This window comes from Schistocerca gregaria, chromosome 10 (genome assembly GCF_023897955.1).
Source record: "Schistocerca gregaria isolate iqSchGreg1 chromosome 10, iqSchGreg1.2, whole genome shotgun sequence".
NCBI lineage: Eukaryota > Metazoa > Arthropoda > Insecta > Orthoptera > Acrididae > Schistocerca > Schistocerca gregaria.
In genome coordinates, this window is record NC_064929.1 from 117,138,244 (window position 1) to 117,162,403 (window position 24,160).

Below are 24,160 nucleotides of genomic sequence, written 5' to 3' on the forward strand. Positions count from 1 at the left end.
TTGATATTACAATTTTGAACATGGCCGATAATGCAGCAACCGTAGACGAAATTTATAATATTACTTGAAAATACAGCTCTTTGGTTGTACAGGTAAAAATTTCCAACTTTACCTAGGTTTCAACTGCTCTAAAGCAGCCTTCATCAGAAGTAAAAAAAATTACATTACATAAACTATTTACTCTACGTAATGTAATTTTTTTTACTTCTAATGAAGGCTGCCTTAGAGCAGTTGAAACCTAGGTAAAGTTGGAAATTTTTACCTGTGCAGCCGAAGAATTGTATTTTCAAGTAATATTATAGATATTAATATTGTGAATCATATACCGTCAAGAGCGACGTTCATCATTAATGGATTTAAGTTAAGTATCAAACTAAATACGTCCGCTTTCTAAATTATAATTCCTTGTCATGTTCCAGAACTCACGTCAGTATAGTTCTTCCCTCCTCCCGCCAGCCTGCGTGAGCTAAAAAACGCGTGCATTTCGGCCTCCCATCGTAACACGGTGTTGGCTCTTCTGCCAACACAACAGTCAAAGTACCCTCCCCACACACCGTCGGGTGGCTTGCGGAGTATGGATGTAGATGTAGATATTAATAAGGTTCACATGAAATCTAGTGACTAACTCGGCATTACATGCGAGTACCCGGACACTTTATCAGGTGGTGTACATGCGTCACTGAAACCAATAAGCCTTTTGTTACTCTACTCGTGGTAATTTAAGTGGGCAGTGAGTCTGATTTGCGCGAAGGGTCGCCTTTCCAGCCTCGACGCTCGCTCTTTCAGACTGACGCCAGACGCCGACAAGACTCTCCACTGGCCAGCTTAGACAGCATTCGAGGAATGGCACAGGGAAAATTACACCGGGATCTTTATGGATTGTGCCGCGATGTGAGACAGCCCCCGACCTCCGTGTAACGTCACCCTCCTGGTTGCGTGTCCCGGTACGCAGAAGCCGCGCCGCTCTCCCGTCCGCTTCCAGGTAGCGAGCCAGCCCGGCCGGTGGCTCAGTCGGGCGCCTCTGACGGAATTCCTGCCTTCGCTGGCGCCGGCGCCCGGGGGGCCGAGTGGGCGACGTGACGTCACGCGCAGGAATGCCGCCTCCTCAATGGGGGAGGCGGCCGCGGCCGAGCCCGCCCGAGCGCCGCCGAGGCACGCGCTACTACCCGCGCCGAAAACGTCCGCCCCTTTCCTTACCACGCACCAGACATTCCGCTGCTAGTATTACACAGTTACAAGAATCGTGGGATGGCGATATGCATATATACAGACGGCGGTTCAAATGGCTCCGAGCACTATGCTGTGCTCGTCAGACCCCTAGAACTTAGAACTTCTTAAACCTAACTAACCTAAGGACATCACACACATCCATGCCCGAGGAAAGATTCGAAGCTGCGACCGTAACTGTCGCGCGGTTCCAGACAGTAGCACCTAGAACCACTCGGCCACTCCGGCCGGCACAGACGGCGGTAGTATCGCATACTTTAGGTATGGATAAGCAGTGTATTGGCGGATCTGTCATTTGTACTCAGTCGATTCATATGAAAAGGTGTCTGACGTGATTATGACCGCATGACGAGAAATAGCAGACTTTGAACGCGGAAAGGTAGCTGCAGCTAGACCCATGGGACATAACAGTTCGCAGATCGTTAGAGAATTCAATATTCCACAGTGTCAAGAGTGTGCCGACAAAACCAAATTTCGACTGCGCGGTCCCTCCCACCGTACGTTGAGTCTTCCCTCGGGCGTGGGCGGTGGGCGTGTGTGTTGTCCTTAGCATAAGTTAGTTTAAGTAGTGTGTAAGACTAGGGATCGTTGACCTCAGCAGTTTGGCCCCTTAGGTTCAAATGGCTCTGAGCGCTATGGGACTTAACTTCTGCGGTCATCAATCCCCTAGAACTTAGAACTGCTTAAACCTAACTAACCTAAGGACATCAGACACATCCATGCCCGAGGCAGGATTCGAACCTGCGACCGCAGCGGTCGCGCGGTTCCAGACTGTAGCGCCTAGAACCGCTCGGCCACCCTGGCCGGCGACAACAGCTACTAGGAAAATTACTGTACTCTACGCTTGCTTATGGCAGTCTAAGGTAACCTACGGTAGCTACAGAACTCAAGATTAGATTAGATTAGTTATTCGTTCCTTAGATCCGTGCTGAGGAGATCCTCGTGGATGTGGAACAAGTCAATTTTTTTAAAGTTGAAATAACAATACTAACAGTATGTTTCTATTAAAAAATTCGTCAGTGGAGTAGAAGGAGTTGGCCACTAGTAAGTCTTTCAGGCTCATTTTAAACTGATCTTTATCTATAACTAAATTTTTTATGTTTGCTGGCAAATTATTGAAGATGAGTGTTCCTTAGTAGTCGACCCTTTCTGAACTAAAGTAAGTGCTTTTAAGTCCTTGTGCAGATCATTTTCGTTCCTGGTATTTTATGTATGAACTGAGCTCTTTATTGGAAAAAGAGATACATTATTTAGGACAAATTTCATTAAGGAGTAAATATACTGAAAGGCAGTAGTTAGTGTACCCAGTTCTTTGAAGAGGTTTCTACAGGATGTCCGTGAATTTACGCTTTTGTTTGACTTGAAGAGTTACCCCACAATATGACATTATGGAATGAAAGTAGGCAAAGTATGCAAGCTTTTTCATTTTTACGTCGCCTATGGCAGCTAACACTCGAATTGCAAATACAGATTCGTTAAGGCGTTTCTGCAGTTCTGTAGTATGCTCCTCCCAACTGATTTATTGTCAAGTTGTAATCCCAGGAATTTAAGACTGTCAACCTCTTCTATCTGCTCTTCTTCGTACTTTATGCATATGCTGGGTGGAAAGCTCTTACAGGTTGCATATAGTGAGTCTTTTCGAAGTTTAATGTCAGTAAGTTGGCTTTAAACCATTTATTGAAACCCGTGAAAATATCAGTGTCTTGAAAGGAGGATATAACATGAACATCAACAAAAGCAAAACGAGGATAATGGAATGTACTCAAATGAAATCAGGTGATTCTGAGGGAATTAGATTAGAAAATGAGACATTCAAACTAGTAAAAGAGTTTGCTATTTGGGGAGCAAAATAACTGATGATGGTCGAAGTAGAGAGTATATAAAATGGATATTGGCAATGGCAAGGAAAGCGTTCCTGAAGAATAAAAATTTGTTAACATCGAGTATAGGTTTACGTGTCAGGAACTCGTTTCTGAAAGAAATTGTATGGAGTGTAGCCATGTATGGAAGTGAAACGTGAACGATAAATAGTTTGGACAGGAAGAGAGTAGAAGGTTTCGAAATGTGGTGCTACATAAGCACGCTGAAGATTAGATGGGTAGATCACATAACTAATGAGGAAGTATTGAACAGAATTGGGGAAAAGAGAAATTTGTTTCACAACTTGACTAGAAGAAGGGATCGGTTGGTACAACAACATGAAAATATTAGTAGCAGATCTTTCTAGAACTACACTCAACAATTAATTGCAAAACTCGTGTCATCTGCAAACAAAACGAACTCTGCTTCTGCCGTACTGTGTATACTCCGGCCTCGTGACGCCAACTGAGGCGCTACTTTGTCCAGCAGTAGCAGCCCGACACTCTGGAATGTCTGCAAAACGTCCAAGAGAGTGATGTGCTGAGCACATGCCCCTCCGTACCACATCCGCACGACGCCGCGAGGTCGACATCCCTCGGGTCGTCACGGCCTCGTTTTTCTAAATCCCGAACTCTTTTATTCTCCTCTTTCACCTTATCCGACGTCCTCGATGAACTTCTGCGCGAGGCGTGGTTAACGGCATACTGAAAGAAGACGCGCTCTGCGTAGCGTGTGTCGGACTGCAGCCCGAGTTTTTGTTTTGAGCAGCGGACACGCGCCCACGGCCCCAGAGCACAGCGGACGGTCCCTTTGAAGAGGCGCCGCCGGATTCCTGGAGGCGCACAGCCGGCGCCCGCCATTGGCCGCGCCGCGTCAGCTGTTCCGGCGCTTGGCCAATGGCGGGGGCCGTTGCAGGCGCCGCGTCGCGCCGCGCCTCAGAAATACTTGCCGCTCCCAGCGGCGCCCGTCGCCTTCTCCACAGCCGCAGCCGCTCGGCAGCTGTTTCATTACGAGACCATGATATAGGTGGTTGTTGTAGTAGTAGTAGAGTACTAGTAGTAGTAGTTGTTGTTGTTCAGTCCTGAGACTGGTTTGATGCAGCTCTCCATGGTACTCTATCCTGTGCAAGCTCCTTCATCTCCCAGTACCTACTGCAACCTACATCCTTCTGAATCTGCTTGGTGTATTCATCTCTTGGTCTCCCTCTACGATTTTTACCCTCCACGCTGCCCTCCAATGCTATATTTGTGATCCCTTTATGCCTCAGAACATGTCCTACCAACCGATCCCTTCTTCTAGTCAAGTTGTGCCACAAACTCCTCTTCCCCCCAATCCTATTCAATACCTCCTCATTAGTTATGTGATCCACCCATCTAATCTTCAGCATTCTTCTGTAGTACCACATTTCGAAAGCTTCTATTCTCTTCTTGTCCAAACTATTTATCGTCCATGTTTCACTTCCATACATAGCTACACTCCATAGAAATACTTTCAGAAACGAACTTCCTGACATTTAAATCTATACTCGATGCTAACAAATTTCTCTTCTTCAGAAACGCTTCCCTTGCAATTGTCAATCTACATTTTATATCCTCTCTACTTCGACCATCATCAGTTATTTTGCTCCCCAAATAGCAAAACTCCTTTACTACTTTAAGTGTCTCATTTCCTAATCTAATTCCCTCAGCTTCACCCGACGTAATTCGACTACATTCCATACCCCCATGAACCATGGACCTTGCCGTTGGTGGGGAGTCTTGCGTGCCTCAGCGATACAGATGGCCGTATCGTAGGTGCAACCACAACGGAGGGGTATCTGTTGAGAGGGCAGACAAACGTGTGGTTCCTGAAGAAGGGCAGCAACCTTTTCAGTAGTTGCAGGGGCAACAATCTGGATGATAGACTGATCTGGCCTTGTAACACTAACCAAAACGGCCTTGCTGTGCTGGTACTGCGAACGGCTGAAAGCAAGGAGAAACTACAGTCGCAATTTCTCCCAAGGACATGCAGCTCTACTGTATGGTTAGATTATGATGACGTCCTCTTGGGTAAAATATTCCGGAGGTAAAATAGCCCCCCTTCGGATCTCCGGGCGAGGACTACTCAAGAGGACGTCGTTATCAGGAGAAAGAATTAGTGAAGTTCGGTGGCAGGAGGAACAAGACTTTTGGTCAGGTGATTCCAATGGTTCAAATGGCTCTGAGCACTTTGGGACTTAACACCTTTGGTCATCAGTCCCCTAGAACTTAGAACTACTTAAACCTAACTAACCTAAGGACATCACACAAGATCCAGCCATCACGAGGCAGAAAAAATCCCTGACCCCGCCGGGAATCGAACCCGGGAACTCGAGCGTGGGAAGCGAGAACGCTACCGCACGACCACGAGATGCGGGCTTGGTCTGGCGAGTACAGGATTATAAATACTAAATCAAATAGGGGTAATGCAGGAGTGGGTTTAATAATGAATAAAAAAAATAGGAGTGCGGGTAAGCTACTACCAACAGGATAGTGAACGCATTATTTTGACCAAGATAGACACGAAGCCCATGCCTACTACAGTGATATAGAAGACCAACTGAAATCGCTCAACTGGGGAAAGGCCACTAAACCTGACGGGACAGTCATATCATTTGACACACTCTACGCGAAAGAACTAGCTCCTATCAGCGATGTAACGTAGGTCGCTGGAGGAGCGAAGCGTTGCTGTTGTCTTCAGTCTGAACATCGGTCTCATGGTGGTGTTCACGCTACTGTATCCTGTGCATCTTCGAATAACTAGTGCAATCGACATCCACTTACTTACTATATTCGTCTCTTTCTCTACCTCTACAAATTTTACTCCCCCTGCCCCCCACCAGACCCTCCACTTCTAAACTGGTGATCCCTCGATTTCGCAGAATGTGTCCTATCACTACAGTTATGCCAAAAATTTCTTTACTCCTCAATTCTTTTTTGCTTCTTTCTTTTGTTATGGTTTTAGGGCGCAAAACTGCTACGGTCATTAGCGCCTGGTTTGTGGCTTAAGAAAAAAGAAAAAAAATTGAACTGGAAAAACAGTAGTGATGGGAGCGAAACTCAAAAAAGTGGGGAAACTAAAAAAACAGAAGGAAAGCTTAAAAAACCGCTATAGAAGGGGGGAGGATTGTTTATCCCCAAAAAGAGCTTCAAATGATTGAGGTCATCTCACTGACACTAATAAACTCGAGAACGCAATCCGCTGAGCGCGTGCCATCTGCTAAAGTGGAAGACATATCAGGCGACAGCTGTAGACAGGCGCATAGCGGAGTAAAATAGAGGCACTCGAGTAAAAGGTGTCTCGCCGTCCACAGATGAGAGCAGTGGGGACAGAGCGGGAGAGGATCGCCACTTAAAAGATGTCGATGGCTAAAATGACAAGTGCCCTGTCAGGAGTCTAGTTAAAATTATCTCCTCCCGACGACGCGTTCGGGAGGAAGAGGTCCAAGCACAGGGAAGAGCGTTCACATCCCGCAACTTATTATTGGGAAGTGTCGACCAATGTGCGTGCCATAAAAGAGCAACACGACGACAGGAAACACTCCGTGGGTCGGTGAAGGGAACCATGCGAACAGCAGGCCGAAGAAGAGAGACTGCTGCCTTGGCCGCTATATCGGCCGTCTCGTTTCCACAGATAGCAACGTATCCTGGGATTCAGAGGAACGCCACAGAGACGCCCCGCAAGTACTTCTCAACTCTGTTCAGTACCTCCTCATTAGTTACATTATCTACCCATGTAATCTTCATCATTCCTCTGAAGCACTACATTTCAATAGTTTCTATTCTATTCTTATCTGAACAGTTTATCGTCCAAGTTTCACACCTGTATACTCCGTATAAATACATTCAGAGAAAGCGTTTAAGCAGTTCCTCTTCTTCAGAAATGCTCTTCTTGCCATTGCAGTCTGCATCTCGTATTGGCTCTACTTTGGTCGTCTTGAGTTACTGATGTAAGCACAGCCCACACCATTTGGGGCCGCCATCAGCTTGCACAGTGCCTTGTTCGCAACCTGGATCCATGGCTTCGTGGGGTCTGCGCCACACTCGAACTCTCTCATCAGCTCTCAGCAAGTGAAATGAGGGGCTTATATGACAGCGTCACACTTTCCCACTCGTCTAGGGTCCAACCGACATGGCCACGAGCCCAGCAGAGGCGCTGCAGGCGATGTTTGCTGTTAGCAAAGGCACTCGCGTTGGTCGTCTGCTGCCATAGCCCACTAACGCCAAATTTGAATGCACTGTCCTAACTAGTACGCTCGTCGTACGTCCCACATTGATTTCTGTGGTTATTGCAAACAGTGCTGCGTCTCTGTTACCACTGACAACTCTACGCAATCGCATCCGCTCTCGGTTGTTAAGTGACGGCCGTCAGCCATTGCATTGTCCGTGGTGGAAGGTAATGCCTCAAATTTGGTACTATCAGCACACACTTGACACTGTGGATCTAAGAATATTGCATTCCCTGAAGATTTCCGAAATGGAATGTCCCATGCGCTTAAGTCCAACTGCCATTCCGCGTTCAGAGTCTGTTAACTCCCAGTCGTGAAGGCATAATCAGGCCGGAAACCATTTCATATGAACACTTGAGTACAAATGATAGCTTTGCCAATGCTCTGTCCTTACATACTTTGTGCATTCCGTACTACTGCCGTCTGTGTAAGCGCATATCGCTGTCACATAACTCTTTGTCACCTCAAGTGTACAACCTATGTACTCCAACGCCTGTCACAGTGTCATGGTGAATATTCGAATTTCATCAGAGACCTCAAATGCGGCCCTTCCTTGCAGTGTAGCATACCTGCGAATGGGGAGCAGTCAAATGGGGTAGGGGTGCGCAACTGGACAGAAGACAAATGGGGCATTCGAATTGCATCACGCCCTTGCATGAGGCCCTTCCTTGCAGTGTTCCATACGTGCGAAAGGGGAACAGTCAAATGGGGTACATGGGGTACAGGGTGCGCAACGGCATAAAGTCAAATGGGGCACGCACGCGTCACGCACGCACTTCGCAACGGCGGAGCAGCGGCGACACGCTTGAGCACGTGTTGACGGTGCGTGTAGCAGGGCGTCGCCAGGCCACGTGACCGTGGCGAGGATGGGCTGGGCTCCGCGGTATTTTGTCAACCAGAGAGAGAGAGAGAGAGAGAGAGAGAGAGAGAGAGAGACGGCGCGCCCGCCTGCCACCTCAGCGCTACTCTGCGTGCCGTGCCGTCCCCAAGGCCGGCAAAGGACAGCCGCAAGGTCACGTGGCAGACAAGACTCCCGCCCCTCTCCACTCTCCGCTCACTGTGCGACGTGTGCGCTATCTCCCGCTTTCTGCCGGCGGCTCTCTCATTTAACCAGCACCAGCTGCAGGTACGTACCTGCATCTCACGCGCAACGCAGATATATCGATACAACCAACAACCAGTTGCATAAAAGAAATTTTAATTTTATTAACCGGTTTCAAACACTTAGTGCCCTCCTTCAGAAAGTTGTAACTATCGCATTATTTGCGAGTGTCAACAATATGATGTACGCCACACACGACCACAGCAATATGCTGCATTCTAGTTACTGTTGACACTCGCAAATAATGCTACAGTTATAACCTCCTGAAGGGGGGGGAACAAAGTGTCTGAAACCGGCTACGGAAATTAAAATTTATTTTATGCAACTGTTCGCCGATTATTTCTGTATATATCTGGTGAAAATGGATAGAAATTGGAAACACAAAGTAGATGTCGTCACGCGGAAAATATTCTAATAGGGGAGCATTCATAGCTGATAAAAGGTTCAAATGGCTCTGAGCACTATGGGACTTAACATCTGTGGTCATCAGTCCCCTACAACTTAGAACTAACCTAAGGACATCACACACATCCATGCTCGAGGCAGGATTCGAAACTGCGACCATACCGGTCACGCGGTTCCAGACTGAAGCGCCTAGAACCGCACGGCCGGCTGATAAAAAGTCTTAGTGCCGTTTATTCATCTGCTTCTAAGGCAGCCGGCCACGCACGCAACCAAATTTGGAAACAGTTGCAAATATTCCACTCAAAATGCAGACTGTATCGTGTTACCGAAAGACGACGCGAGTGAAAGTATGCGGTAGACCTAATAGAGGCAGAAAATATTCCAGTAAAATTAGTCCACGAAGAAGCTAACGTCAATATGAAATAATGCTATAGGCAGTACCAACAAGTAACTCTCGATTCTTTAAAGAATTCATTATTCTATACAAAATAGCTTCAAACGTAAGACTACTCAACAAGCGCGCTATTTTATGTTAAGCCTGTGGAACCCTTATGGTACAGGACGTAAACCGCTAATTATATTTGTTTTACTACTTAACGACTAATCACTGTAGACTAATGGAAAAGTCAAACGAAAAAAAAAAAAATGTTCAAATGTGTGTGAAATCTTATGGGACTTAACTGCTACGCTCAACCGTCCCTAAGCTTACACACTATTTAAGCTAAATTATCCTAAGGACAAACACACACACCCTTGCCCGAGGGAGGACTCGAACCTCCTCCGGGACCAGAAAACGAAAATTGGCTGAGTATTGTTCGGGTAATTTGCACTCTGTTTTTAACAGAAGCTAGTTTTTTCACGCGCCTCAATGTATATGACGTCACATCTCATGGACCGGGGCGCACGAGAAATACGGGCAACCCGCATCGAAGTTGTGACGTCACACTAGTCGGCTGAGGTCACAACTCGAGTTGTCCGCCATACTTCGTGAACGCTCGCCTCGGTGGGCGTCCCACGGGAAATCAGTATACAGTTGAAAAGATAACTACTACAAGAAATTTCTCGTGTGCTGTCGAAAACTTATATATAGTTAAACGAGCGATCGGGAATTGTTAAACTCGTCTGAAATAGTTAGCCGCTCCCCGCTGGAGACGGCTGCTGTACCTTGTAACCTAAATCCCTGAAAACTGCAAACACGCATACCACATATTTAAATCACTTCCCATAAAACCACCATGCTATAGCCTCAAAACGCAAGGAAGGAGTAATAATAATTCGCAGACAGCTAATGTCCACCTACCATAACCCAAAAAAGATCCGCTACAGTAACTATAAGCGTAAGATAGGTCATCCTTCTTACTTGAAGAAATTATTTTTCTAAGATTATAATCTACGCCTAAAATTTCCGATAAAATTTTTTCCAACTTGTGGCTTCAAATAAACTTGCGACTTCAATCCACAAATTCCAGACTATATTCCGATTAAGGTGCCACAAACTCACTCACCCTTGGAGTAAACTTATTAGTGCATACTTGGTGTCTGTGATAACGTCGGTTGATTTCACCAGAGATACCAAACTGATTTGAATTACACCGATTGTCGCCGGCCGCTGTGGACGAGCGGCTCTAGGCGCTTCAGTCCAGAACCGCGCGACTGCTACGGTCGCAGGTTCGAATCCTGCATTGAGCATGGATGTGTGTGATGTCGTTAGTTTTAAGTAGTTGTAAGTCTAGGGGACTGAACACCTCAGATGTTAAGTCCCATAGTGCTTACAGCCACTTTAAACCATACCGATCGTCGTCCGAAGTCAAAACGTTCGGACGATGAGACTGCTTGCAGTGTGCCGTAATGACTTGCAAAGATCGCCCTTCTTCGACCGATTTTTATGTCACTACATACGCTTCCTATTGCAGAAAGTATGTTCCAAATCAATTCTATTCCCACTCATTCGATACCGTTTTCAGAAATGCAGCTTTCTCTAAGTGACGGATGTAGGATTCAGCTTCTCGCACGTGTTTGTGTTAGCACCATGGCTGTCTGAGCTACTGAGAAATAGAATTTATATAGGATCGCTTCATTCCCCGTTTTCGGTTTGTCAGTTCTTACGATTATAAAGACTTCTTTCAAGCAAGTATACCATGCAAACAACGAACGCCATTTGTACGCCAGACAGCAGGGCTCACTCGATGGCGTTCCAGTGATGAGTCGCTGATTCAAACATATTTTTTCCCCGCTTAATTCGAATTCTGCACCATTTAAATGTAAAATTCGTGTCTTCTAGTTCCTAATTACATATTGCATGCGAAATTGCAGAGTTCAATGCAAAGGAACTTCTTAGTTTGCCGATATTTATGAAAGATTATTAATCAATTGATGGCATTTTTTAAAAATCAAACATTTCTATTAACACTCTTTTATACAATATCGATAATAAAGAAGTTATATTTATAATTAAAACTGGAATGTTGCTTGTGATATGTAATTAGAAACAAAATGTGAATTTTTGATAAAAATAATGTGTTTAATTAGCACGTTATTTCAAATGATGTGTGTATCGGAATTCATGAAAAAATATCTCATTCAAAAAATCTGTTTTCGCGTACTAACGACATTCCAAAATACTCTTTCCTTTGTGTGCTATCATTTGCTACAAACTCATTTCGATATGTTGAACCATCTATGTTTATGCTGGACGTCATGAATAATTCACTGTAACCGCATCGTTGCCCGCCTGCTTAGATGGGTGGTAACGTGCTCCTCCCCCCCTCCCCCCCCCCAAAAATGGTTCAAATGGCGCTAAGCACTAAAACATCTGAGGTCATCCGTCCCCTACACTTAGAACTACTTGAACCTAACTAACCTAAGGACATCACACACATCCATGCCAGAGGCAGGATTCGAACCTGCGACCGTAGCAGCAGCGCGGTTCAGGACTGAAGAGCCTACGTAACAGTCCCAGTAAACGTGTAGGAGGTTCAGCATTTGTGTGGGGTTGCATGAGTGCAAATGGTGTGGGGGATTTGTGTTTTATTGATGACATCATGGACCGCAAGATCTACATAAATGTCTTAAAAACACGACTAAAGAATAGTTTGAATGATCTGTGTCTTAATGCGGATTATATTTTCGCACAAGACAATGATCCAAAACGTACGGCTACAGATGCTAAACTACGGCTCTTGTATAACACGCCCCACTGGATGCAGACACAACTGCAATCCTCAATACATTAATCCTATCGCGAATTCGTGGCATTTACTTGGCAAAAACAACGGGAATCGGCAGATATCTGGTAGCAATGATCTACAGACCGCTCTATATGAGGTATGGCATAAAATTACAGTGCAAACAACAGAATGTCTGGTGAAATCCATGCCAAGAAGAATCCAAGCGATTGTAAAGAGGAAAGTAGGCCCTACTAAGTACTAACGACAAGATTCTATGTTCAAAATGTGATTTTAGTCACTGTAGATGAATAGTTATTTTGCACCTTACATTGCCTATCTGTACTTCTGAATGCTTAACCATGTTTATTTACATAGCAATGTGTGTTTCTTTCTTGTATTTTAATTTTCACTGATCAGTGAAGACGTCCTTGTCCATGTTTTATTTCAATCCGCTTGTTTGCACCATTTATAGACCCTTTAACGTACAATCATGTATGAGACGAATACTTTGTGTAGTAACTGTAGGTAAGGCTATAAATAACAGAAGAATCAAAAATTTTCACCCAGTAGTTTGAGTAAAATCGCTTGAGAAAGACTGTAGAGTAGGTGAGGCGCGCGCGCCTCCGATTTGCCAGGATGGCGCGCCGACGTGGGCAAGAATCTGCGTGTGAATGGAACCACTCACGCGCACAGGCTGAGTTAAGCCGCGGCACACGGGCCGTGCCCAGTTTCTGAAGTCATAGCGTGGAACAGCATAGTCATAGCGTCTTTCCGAACGTGCAGAGCAATATCTGGCGTGTCAGATATTCTGAGCGTGCGTCTGAGCGTTGACCAATGAGATGGCACAACGCCGCCTACGTCACAAGCACGCCGTCTCCCTTCAGTACAGAGTTGTGAGGCGCCGTATTGGCATTCATTTCAAGCCTATATGTATAAATATGCCGTTTCTGAGCACAGGAATATTGAGCATCACTGGAAAACCCGTTGTTAACTGTGTGACTCGTTTCAACAAAATAATAACATCAGATTCGTGGCCAAAGAATTATTGTGACTTGCGTATTATGAGAGTAGGTTATTTGAAGGCAGCGACACACTGAAGATCCACCCAAAACGCATTGTTCTTGGTACAATTTGTTATAATTAAATTTCTATTAGTAACATATCTACGGTTAAAGTTTTCAGCCAAGGTCCGCAGCTCGTGATCGTGCGGTAGCGTTCTCGCTTCCCGCGCCCGAGTTCAATTCCCGGCGGGGTCAGGGATGACTGGGTGTTGTGTGATGTCCTGAGGTTAGTTAGGTTTAAAATTGTTCTAAGTTCTAGGGGACTGATGACCATAGACGTTAAGTCCCATAGTGCTCAGAGCCATTTTTCCAGCAAGGGATAAGATACTATGATGAGATGCAATGGATGTGTTGTTGGCTTAGCGTAATGAGTATGGCGGCACAGTTGCTCAGCGTGTTCGGCCTAAGGGTTTAGCTACCCGCTGTAATGGGGAGAAAAAAAAACTGAGGGAACGAATCAACGAACAACCTGAACAAGTGTCATTGGACGTCCGCCACGAACAAATTCAACGAACAATATAGAACAAAATGAGATTTTTTTTTTTTTTTTTAAAGTAGCCTAACTGTAGTGTATTGAGATGTTGTAGGGGCAGTGGTTCGCGTATTGACACTTCCAGATTTTTCTTTCCTAACATTCGCATTTTCATTAGGTCTTGATATTTTATTATTACTTTAATATAACTATACTATAATATTTGATGATAGGTAAAAATAAGTTCACCTTTTTTTGAGGGACGGCTTTGTTCGATGGCTTAACCTACAGGACAGCTTGCGCTAGTTGTATAAATACATTTTGCTTCTTTTACGCTTCGTAATTCACATGTTGCAAAGATTCTGCTACTGGGTAGGAACAGTGATCAAGTAAGACTGACCTTGGGGTTTCACTAAAATGAGGGAATGATGAAGTAATGTTTATCTTACCGGAGAAGTATAAAAAATGTGTGCAGCACTGTTTGTAATGGAACTTTTATAAGCCTGTGTCATTATTGATTGGACATGGTACTTTCATTTTCGTGGACGATGGAGAAAATGTGCGTTTTAATAGAGCTAACGTGGGAATTGTACGCGCGCTCGTTTAGGAAACAGTGTGATTTACGAACTAGAAACATCCCGCAACTGCCGCTGGAGTGCGTTGCGATCGCGTATACCACGTTGGGGGCCCACTTACCGTATGCCCAAGTCGCATCGTTCCTGAACGCTCAGCAGCACGTTGAATCTGGCACGCTCAACGTTAACGTTCGACTGCACGCTCCGTGCGCCGACGGCTTTAGCTGCTGCTCGCACAGCTACTAGCCGCTAGGGCACCCCTTTAGACCGCAGCTTCCAGACTGGCCGGCGTGCAGACAACACAACGCGCCGGCCTCCGGCAGAGGACGGCGCCAAGGTCACGTGACCGGCGCCGCGCGGCTTTCTGCGCCTCGGCCCCTTCCCCGTCAGAGGCGTGAGCTCAGCGCCGCCCGCCGGCCACTTTCCTTCCTGCTCTTCCTTTTCCCTTTCCTGCCGGCCTCAGGATCCGGCTGCGCTGGCGCCTCCGCGCCGATACGGCAGCGCGCCACAAGACGGCCGACGCCGCCGCCGCCGGCAGTGGCCGGGCTATTTATAGACGCGGCTGGCGGCAGCGGCGGCGGTGGCGCCGGAGGCGGGGGGACGGGGGGGAAGGGGGGGGACAAGGGGCAGCACTGGCTGCGAAGGGGAGGCGCGCCTCGCTATTTCTACTCGCACGTCGCCCCAAACGCAGGCCTGGTGCTCCGCCCGTTTCGGAAGAGAATTTGCAGTCTTCACACCTTTCTGATGAGCAACTCGCCACATGTCACTACGCAGCCGCCCTTCGGTGCTAACCCTGCCCGCTACTGTAGTCGCCAGGGCCAGTGTCTGGGGCTACTCCTCATCTTGTGCCTTTTAACCTTCTTCCTCATCCGTCGTCACGGAACTTCTGTAGCAACTAGTGAAGTCCTGTAGCGGCTGCGGGCACAGCCCGCTAACTCCGAACGCCGAGATGGGGCGGCTGGCGAGACACTCCAAGCGACGCATTTCTGTGTAGACTTCATCCAAAACGTTTGTTAGCTGACCTGGGTGATTTTTAGCCCCTGCTACACCACGATTGGGCCCGCAAGTCAGGGTTCGTCATCACTATTCCAGGAAGCGATCCTGCAGTGCCTGTGTTATTTCGAATTACAATGCAATGCTCCTTCGGACATGCAGCGATGTACAAGTAAAATGTCTCCCCTGCAGGGCAATATACGTAATGGATGTACGAGTACGGCTAGTATACACATGGCTGACGGCATATGGAAGGTTGTGTCTGGCCGCGAGTCGTGTTTGGGTAGGGAGGGCGACCACTCCCGATAAGCGGGAAATCCAGGTCCCTGTCCAGCACAAGCTTTCATTGTCGTCATTCCATTATACATCTGATGCATGTCCATATTCAGAACACTGCGGGTGCATCTTGTTCCGGCGTAACGACAGGTTCCAGCACGAAGGTGGAGAACGCAAGATCAGTGAAGACTGACTGACGACGTCAGGTAATAGTTCGCTGGAATTAAATTTTCACTCTACAGCGGAGTGTGCGCCACACCGTCACGAACCGGTCTCTACCACGTCTTCCACAGACATGAGCACAGTCTCAATCCAAGGAGGGTAAGGGAATACAGGAGAACTCGGCATTTCGAATCTCTATTGGAGCAAAACTCTGTATATCTGTATATATGCAGTCTGAGGCGACGAATCACAATTTGCATCAAGGCAGGGATTCGAACCCTTGTCTCCTGTTCACTACGCACGTGCGCTAGGCACTACGCCACCCTGGCACAGTAGCTTTGCTCAACTGCACGGTCCCTCCTCATACCAAATTACCATTCGCGCCTCACCACTGCAACTGTGCAAAGCAATTGTACCAGCGGGTGGTCCCGGCGGAGATTCGAGTCCTCCCTCGGACGTGTGTGTGTGTGTGTGTGTGTGTGTGTGTGTGTGTGTGTGTGTGTGTGTGTGTGTGTAGTATAATTTAGGTTAAGTAGTGTGTAAGCTTAGGGAGTGATGACCTTAGCAGTTAAGTCCCATAAGATTTCACACACATTTGAACATTTGGATTGTGCCACGGCAGCCTTTTGGTTAGCAGATCTGCCGAGTGACCAGGAGATCCCGCTTCGAATTTTGACTTGGTGCAAATCTTCATTCGTTCCTGCAGTCTGCATACGTACATCACAAACGTTTGAGACTTGAAGAGATCTCTCGAACCGTACAGTTTCTTTTACTTTATTATTATTACTTAAAGCACACATACCAAGGTTTCAGCCAGGATCTACTGTTGCGTTCGGTGCTGAGGTGCTATTCCAATACAGTCGGAGAGCTCCTGCAAAGCTCTTCGAGTTTAGGAGGAATACAAAGTGGACTGAGGCGTGAGGGGAAACCTGGATTGAGGAGGAAGCTGTGCAAAGCCACGATGCAGGAGTGGCGTAATGGTTAGCGCATCTGCCTAGTAAACAGGGCACGGGCACCTTAGTTCAGCGTGTTCGGTCAGAGGTATAACTGCCCTCTGTAATTTAAAAAAAAAAAAAAAAATTGAATCGATCAACGATAAACTTCAGTAAGCGACATGGGACGGCCGCCCCAAACAAATACAACGATCAAAATGATGTGTTTTTTTTTTAAAAAAAAGGGGGGGGTGTGACTGGTGTAGATCGCTTGCCTAGTAAGCAGGAGGTCCCTGGTTCGAATCCCGGTCACACACACACTACGAAAAAAAAAAGAGCCGTGTACGCTCACTCGAAAAGCAACAATGGATCTAGACGTATCGCACGCGAGCGAAAGTGAACGCACTTCCGAACACTTTCTGATCCTTCCATTCACAAAAACAACCTTATTGGCCACTGACTACAAACTTCCGCATTACGCCTCCTAACCAACTCCACAAACTCGCCTCCTGCACCCTGTCAGGGCCACCGACAGATTCCTGGAGCTGCCCACAGCTCCACGACACTATTTTCACATGCAAACATTTCAGCCCCGTGAACAGAAAATAGTCACTGCGATTGGCCGTTCCCTGCTAGTGTTCAGAATACATCTGTAAAGTACAGCCGCTTGTTGACACATTCAGAAGTTGTTTCCCAAAGGGAACTTTCAGACGCCGGCCACTCAGTGGGAAAAACCCTTGACCTAGTCGGGCCACGCCACCACCCTTCACACGGATTAGTGGAAACCACAGCCCGTGTCCCTTCAGGCTGGAGAATAGCCGCTGTCCCGCGGACAATGGCAAACCGGCGCTGTCACCCACAGAAGCGGTCGGCACTTGCCTAAGCTCGTAAATAACCCGTTACAGGTTAATGATCCGGCCTTCCCCTAATCATCCTAAATGGGTGGCGGTCGGATCCCGCTACATTGATTTTAAGGGTGAATAATTTCCCCACTGCGGTCGTGTTTTCCAGCATTAGTGGCAGACTTCTAAAGAAGTTACAAAAGCACTAAATGGCCAATGAAAATATCTACCCTATACGGTAAGTAATTATTTGAAGCTGCATACATGTAACAAGGAGACCACACGCCAATCGGATTTTTGTAATTATTGATAATTACGGCAAGTGAATTTCAGACACCACATGTCAGTCTGCCAAAGAGCTCTAAAAAATTTTGGCAAAATCAAAGTTGAAGTTTTCCGACCAACTTTAACACGCTAAATCGAGCTCAAATATTTGGTTGCTTGCGTAGCTCTTCGACAGAATGTTCGACTGCCATGTCCAAGTGCGATTATCGACGGAAACATATTTCTAAACAAAGGCGCATGTCCTCCGTGTAGCGTTAACATACATAAAGGTAGGAAAAAATCGGTAGCGCTCAAGACTTGTATCAGTGGATCGCTGGTTCGATTCTCGTTTTGGTCCTATTTATCTCGCCTTTCCACCGATCAGTTAGAACACCTACATCACTCAAAAATAGAATACATCATCAAATATATGCTAATTGCCACATATCCGTCGTTTTTATGGAAACTACATGTCTTCTTGTTTCCATTTACATATCGCACACAAAAATCGAGTTTCCATTGCAAACATAAATTTCTAATTACTGATCTTTTAATAAAGATTGTTTTAATTAAAAATATCAACTACATTTTTTCATCTTCGTACATTTTACGATTCATGGAAATGCTCACAGAACATACACCTTTATTTACTATCAAACACAGTCTTGATCACAATTTATTTATTACGGTGACCGGTTTCGACCACCACGGTGGTCATCTTCAGATCAATGAGTAAGAACCTCCTTCTGGTGGTAAACCACTAGAAGGTAATGTAATTTTTCTTCCAGACCTAATTTTTCGGCGCTAGGATTCAGACTGTCCTTTAAAATGTTGATATAAGTGTGGTGATCCATCGAACTTTCTACGAAATGTAATTTTCCAGCACCTGCAGTACTCAAACAGCCCTACCCCATCAGAGAGCCACCACTGAGTTTAACAGTTGGCACAAGATTGCGTAACAATATTTCCGAAATCTTCTTGCACCACACCATTCGCCGCGATCCGACCAGAATTCGTTATATTTACTCTCATCAGAAAATATTACTCTATTCCAGAAGTCTTTCTTTTTGAATCTGTGTTCTACCACAAAATGAAGTTGTTTCTTTCGATTGCTTTCACTGACCAAAATGTCTTACGCTCTACCCAGCCGTGATACCCATTCGTTTTGAAGGTATTTGTGTTGGCACATACCTTCTTTCCGCTATCACGCTTACCAAATAACCCTGTGACGAAACGCGCCGCTCTTCTTTGGATCTTCTCTATCTCCTCTGTCAACCCGACCTGGCACGGATCCCACACTGATGAGCAATAAGTATAGGCCGAACGAGTGTTTTGTAAGCCACCTCCTTTGTTGATGTACTACATTTTCTAAGGACTCTCCCAATGAATCTCAACCTGGCACCCGCCTTACCAACAGTTAATTTTATATGATCATTCCACTTCAAATCGTTCCGTACGCATACTCCCAGATATTTTACAGAAGTAACTGCTACCAGTGTTTGTTCCGCGTTCCTATAATCTTACAATAAAGGATCCTTCTTTCTATGTATTCGCAATACATTGCATTTGTCTATGTTAAGGGTCAGTTGCCACTCCCTGCACAAAGTGTCTATCCGCTGCAGCTCTTACTGCATTTCGCTGCAATTTGTTAATGCTGCAACTTCCGACACTATCTACCAGGTCATTTATATGCAGGGTGTTACAGAAAGGTACGGCCAACTTTCAGGAAACATTCCTCACACACACAAAAAGAAAAGATGCTGTGTGGGCATGTGTCCGGAAACGCTTAATTTCCATGTTAGAGCTCATTTTAGTTTCGTTAGTATGTACTGCACTTCCTCGATTCACCGCCACATGTGTGGGATAACGACAATCAGCACGCAATTGTGCAATCACGTCATCAACACAGATTTTCTGTGACCGTTTGGGCAGGCATTGTTGGCGACGTCTTGATTGGGCCCCATGTTCTTCCACCTACGCTCAATGGAGCACGTTATCATGATTTCATACGGGATACTCTACCTGTGCTGCTAGAACATGTGCCTTTACAAGTACGACACAACATGTGGTTCATGCACGATGGAGCTCCTGCACATTTCAGTCGAAGTGTTCGTACGCTTCTCAACAACAGATTCGGTGACCGATGGATTGGTAAAGGCGGACCAATTCCATGGCCTCCACGCTCTCCTGACCTCAACCCTCTTGACTTTCATTTATGGGGGCATTTGAAAGCTCTTGTCTACGCAACCCCGGTACCAAATGTAGAGACACTTCGTGCTCGTATTGTGGACGGCTGTGATACAATACGCCATTCTCCAGGGCTGCATCAGCGCATCAGGGATTCCATGCGACGGAGGGTGGATGCATGTATCCTCGCTAACGGAGGACATTTTGAACATTTCCTGTGACAAAGTGTTTGACGTCACTCTGGCACGTTCTATTGCTGTGTGTTTCCATTCCATGATTAATGCGATTTGAAGAGAAGTAATAAAATGAGCTCTAACATGGAAAGTAAGCGTTTCCGGACACATGGCCACATAACATATTTTCTTTCTTTGTGTGTGAGGAATGTTTCCTGAAAGTTTGTCCGTACCTTTTTGTAACACCCTGTATATTGTGAAAAGAAGCATTTGTCCTATAACACTCCCCTGTGGAACGCCAGAGGTTGCTTTAACGTCTGTAGGCGTCTCTCCATTGAGAACAACACGCTGTGTTCTGTTTGCTAAAAACTCTCCAATCGAGCCTCACAGCTGGCCCGATATTCCGTAGGCTCTTACTTTGTTTATCAGGCGACAGTCCGGAACGACGGCAAGGGCCGGATACCGCACTAAGTCCCAGAACGCGACTGATGTTTTGCTCGGCGTTTTCCTCCTAGTAACAGGCCAGAGGAAGAGACGGGACAAGACGGCGCGCGTCAGTGAGTTCTCGGCCGGACCGAAAAAGGGCATCAGTCTGTGAGGAGCGGCCGGGACGGCTGCTCCACTCCAGCCAGTGTGTGCACGCCGCGCTGGGGGGAAGGTCACAGATAAGGGCCCCTTATCGACCGACAACTGAATCTGGCCGAGGCAAAAACAGCCCAGCCGCCGCAATCTCGGCCCATTTCAATTAATTTCGGCCGCGCGCCCGCGTTCAGCTGGTGGCATTGTTCCGGGCGTGACGGACGAGCTAACCCCGCGTGGCCACAGCCGACCGTCGTCGCCGCCCCCACAGTCTCCCTCGGATGCAGCGCCCAAAACGCCGCGGGTGAATACCCTGGCAGCTCCACGATCATACTACACCGAGGTCCCAAACGCGATTCGCACATATTCAAATGACGGTAGTTCGCCTACACAAGCTACACTACTGGCCATTAAAATTGCTACACCACGAAGGTGACGTGCTACAGACGCCAAATATAACCGACGGGAAGAAGATGCTGTGATATGCAAATGATTAGCTTTTCAGAGCATTCACACAAGGTAGGCGCCAGTGGCGACACCTACAACGTGCTGACATGAGGGAAGTTTCCAACCGATTTCTCATACACAAACAGCAGTTGACCGGCGTTGCCTGGTGAAACGTCGTTCAAATGGTTCAAATGGCTCTGAGCACTATGGGACTCAGCTTCTGAGGTCATTAGTCCACTACAACTTAGAACTAGTTAAACCTAACCAGCCTAAGGACATCACACACATCCATGTCCAAGGCACGATTCTAATCTGCGACCGTAGCGGTCTCGCGGTTCCAGACTGCAGCGCCTAGATCCGCACGGCCACTTCGGCCGGCGAAACGTTGTGGTGATGCCTCGTGTAAGGAGGAGAAATGCGTACCATCACGTTTCCTACTTTGATAAAGGTCGGATTGTAGCCTATCGCGATTGCGGTTTATGGTATGGCGACATCGCTGCTCGCATTGGTCGAGACCCAAAGACTGTTACCAGAATATGGAAACGGTGGGCTCAGGAGGGTAATACGGAACGACGTGCTGGATCCCAACGGCCTCGTATCACTAGCAGTCGAGATGACAGGCATCTTATCCGCATGGCTGTAACGGTTCGTGCAGCCACGCCCCGATCCCTGACTGAGCAGATGGGGACGTTTGCAAGACAACAACCATGTGCAAGAACAGTTCGCCGTCGTTTGCAGCAGCACGGACTATCATCTCGGAGACCACGGCTGCGGTTACCCTCGACGATGCATCGCAGACAGGAGCGCCTGCGGTGGTGTACTCGACGATGAACATGGGTGCACGAATGGCAAAACGTCATTTTTTCGGACGAATCCAGGTTCTGTTTACAGCATCACGATGGTCGCATCCGTGTTTGGCGACATCGTGGTGAACACACATTGGGAGCGTGTATTCGTCATCGCCATACTGGCGTATCACCCGGCGTGATGGTATGGGGTGCCATAGGTTACATGTCTCGGTCACCTCTTGTTCGCATTGACGGCACTTTGGACAGCTCTACCCTTCATTCGACCCCTGCGAAACCCTACATTTCGGCAGGATAATGCACGACCGCATATTGCAGGTCCTGTACGGGCCTTTCTGGATAAAGAAAATGTTCGACTGCTGCCCTGGCTAGCTCTTTCTCCAGATCTCTCACCAATACAAAACGTCTGGTCAATGGTGGCCGAACAACTGGCTCGTCACCATACGCCAGTCACTACTCTTGATGAACTGTGGTATCGTGTTGAAGCTGCATGGGCAACTGTACCTGTACACGGCCGCCAAGCTCTGTTTGACTGAATGCCCAGGCGTATCGAGGCCGTTATTACGGCCAGAGATGGTTGTTCTGGGTACTGATTTCTCAGGATCTATGCACCCAAATTGCGTGAAAATGCAATCACATGTCAGTTCTAGTACAATATATTTGTCTAATGAATACTCGTTTATCATCTGCATTTCTTCTTTGTGTAGCAGTTTTAATGGCCAGTAGTGTATATTATTGCCTTCGCTTACGAATTTTGAGGCATGTTTAGTAGACTACGCCATTGGACGTTGGTTGATAAATACAGCACCTCTGCCCTGAGACTGCGTAATATCGCGACTCAGAACTAGAGTGTTGGTTCTTCATGGAACGCCAGCTGATGGCTGAGTATCATCATCCAAGTGTTCCTGGAAGCGGTATCTGGCATCTACTGATAACAGTAGTAGCGGCGATGGTGGTGATACCGAGTGTTGAACGATCTCATTTAGTGTACCTTGACAGATTACGATACTCTTGAAACCTTTAAGTCGTCGTTACAAGAAAAACAGTTTTCAATAACAGTCTAAAAATAGAGGTGCCTTCGAGTCATTCACCATCTTAAAGAGCTAGCAGATAATGACGTTTACATCAACTGTGAAGAGCACACCATACCCCAAGCCGGTCGCTGCGTACGACAGGACACCGTGCTGCGAAAACTAGTAACTTCTGCAATGCACTTGAGTCACATAATATTATATTCTGGCACACATCGTGTAAATTGCTATCCAATGGCAGAGCAAAAATAATTTTTCCTTAGCCACTTTGATCAATTGTTGTCAAATTCCAGTTTCTTGCGCGACCGATAAGTGTTCTTGAACTAACGGGACGATAAAAGCTAGGTTAGATCCGCGGGATTCGCAGTCTCGGTGCTCTAAAGCAGCAAGCGAACGACGGCAGTACGCCACGGGAACAGCTGATTAGGGAGTTCTCTGGAAATTTCTCGACCTCTCCACTGCGCGTCGGCGCCCGAGCCGCAGTGTAAACAAAAGCGTTCTGCGAAGCACAGATAAGGCGTCGCGCCGTGCTGTGTACTCACCTTCAGGTCTAAGCTTCTCTTTGGGGAACCTGCAGTACGGGGGAGGAGGTGACTCTGCAACAAAAGAACAGACAGGGCTGGTTATTGCCGACAGTACACCAGCGTATTGATCGTTACACACAACAAAAATAAAAAAGACTGCAAAGAGGTTAGTAGACAGCTAAGTGCGGAAATTAACAAGAAATGACTGCAGACATACTGATAATGCCGAAGGTACTCGGCGCGAAACATGATCACGCTGATAAAATACCTTATTTCTCGATAAAGTACTCAACCACCATAATGTGAGTTATTCGCAGTTGTGATGTCCTGTAAAGAACGAGATAAGTTAAGAAACGTGTGTACGAGAAGACACTGCATGTTCCAGGGGCCCCATGCAATGTACAGCTACACTCGTGCGCGGCAGAGAGTACTATTTATCCTTAAGCTAGTGATACTTGGCATAAGGAAAATTACAGTTTAACGTCGTTTAGATGAAGAAATCATTCAGAGTTCGTACGGGGAAGGAAATAGCTAGTGCCTTTTTCAAATGAAACATACCAGTATCTGCCTCACAGATAAAAAATAAAAAGAAAAAAAACCATAGAAAACTTAGTGCAGGTAGGCAGGAATTTGAAACTGCCAGTTCCTGAATGATAGCCTTGTGCTCAGTGTTGGTATGAGAACATTTTTTCACACAAATGACTTATCATTTGGTGACCCTCCTGCTTCTTTTGTCTCTTATACTTGCAACCATGTCAGTTTATGTACAAATGTCAGCTTGGCGCCCCAGCTGGCCCCTACTAATGTGGGCGCTGGTGTGTGTGTGTGT

General features: G+C 46.7%; 1 protein-coding gene across 1 annotated transcript in view; it reads right to left on the bottom strand.

Moving 5' to 3' along the window:
- LOC126293378 (mothers against decapentaplegic homolog 6) overlaps positions 1-24,160 on the bottom strand; it is a 219,155-nt gene that overhangs the window by 87,552 nt on the left and 107,443 nt on the right. Inside the window, exon 3 of the mRNA XM_049986584.1 lies at positions 23,350-23,403. Coding sequence (XP_049842541.1) covers positions 23,350-23,403 — 54 coding nt within the window. The remainder of the gene's footprint in view (positions 1-23,349; positions 23,404-24,160) is intronic.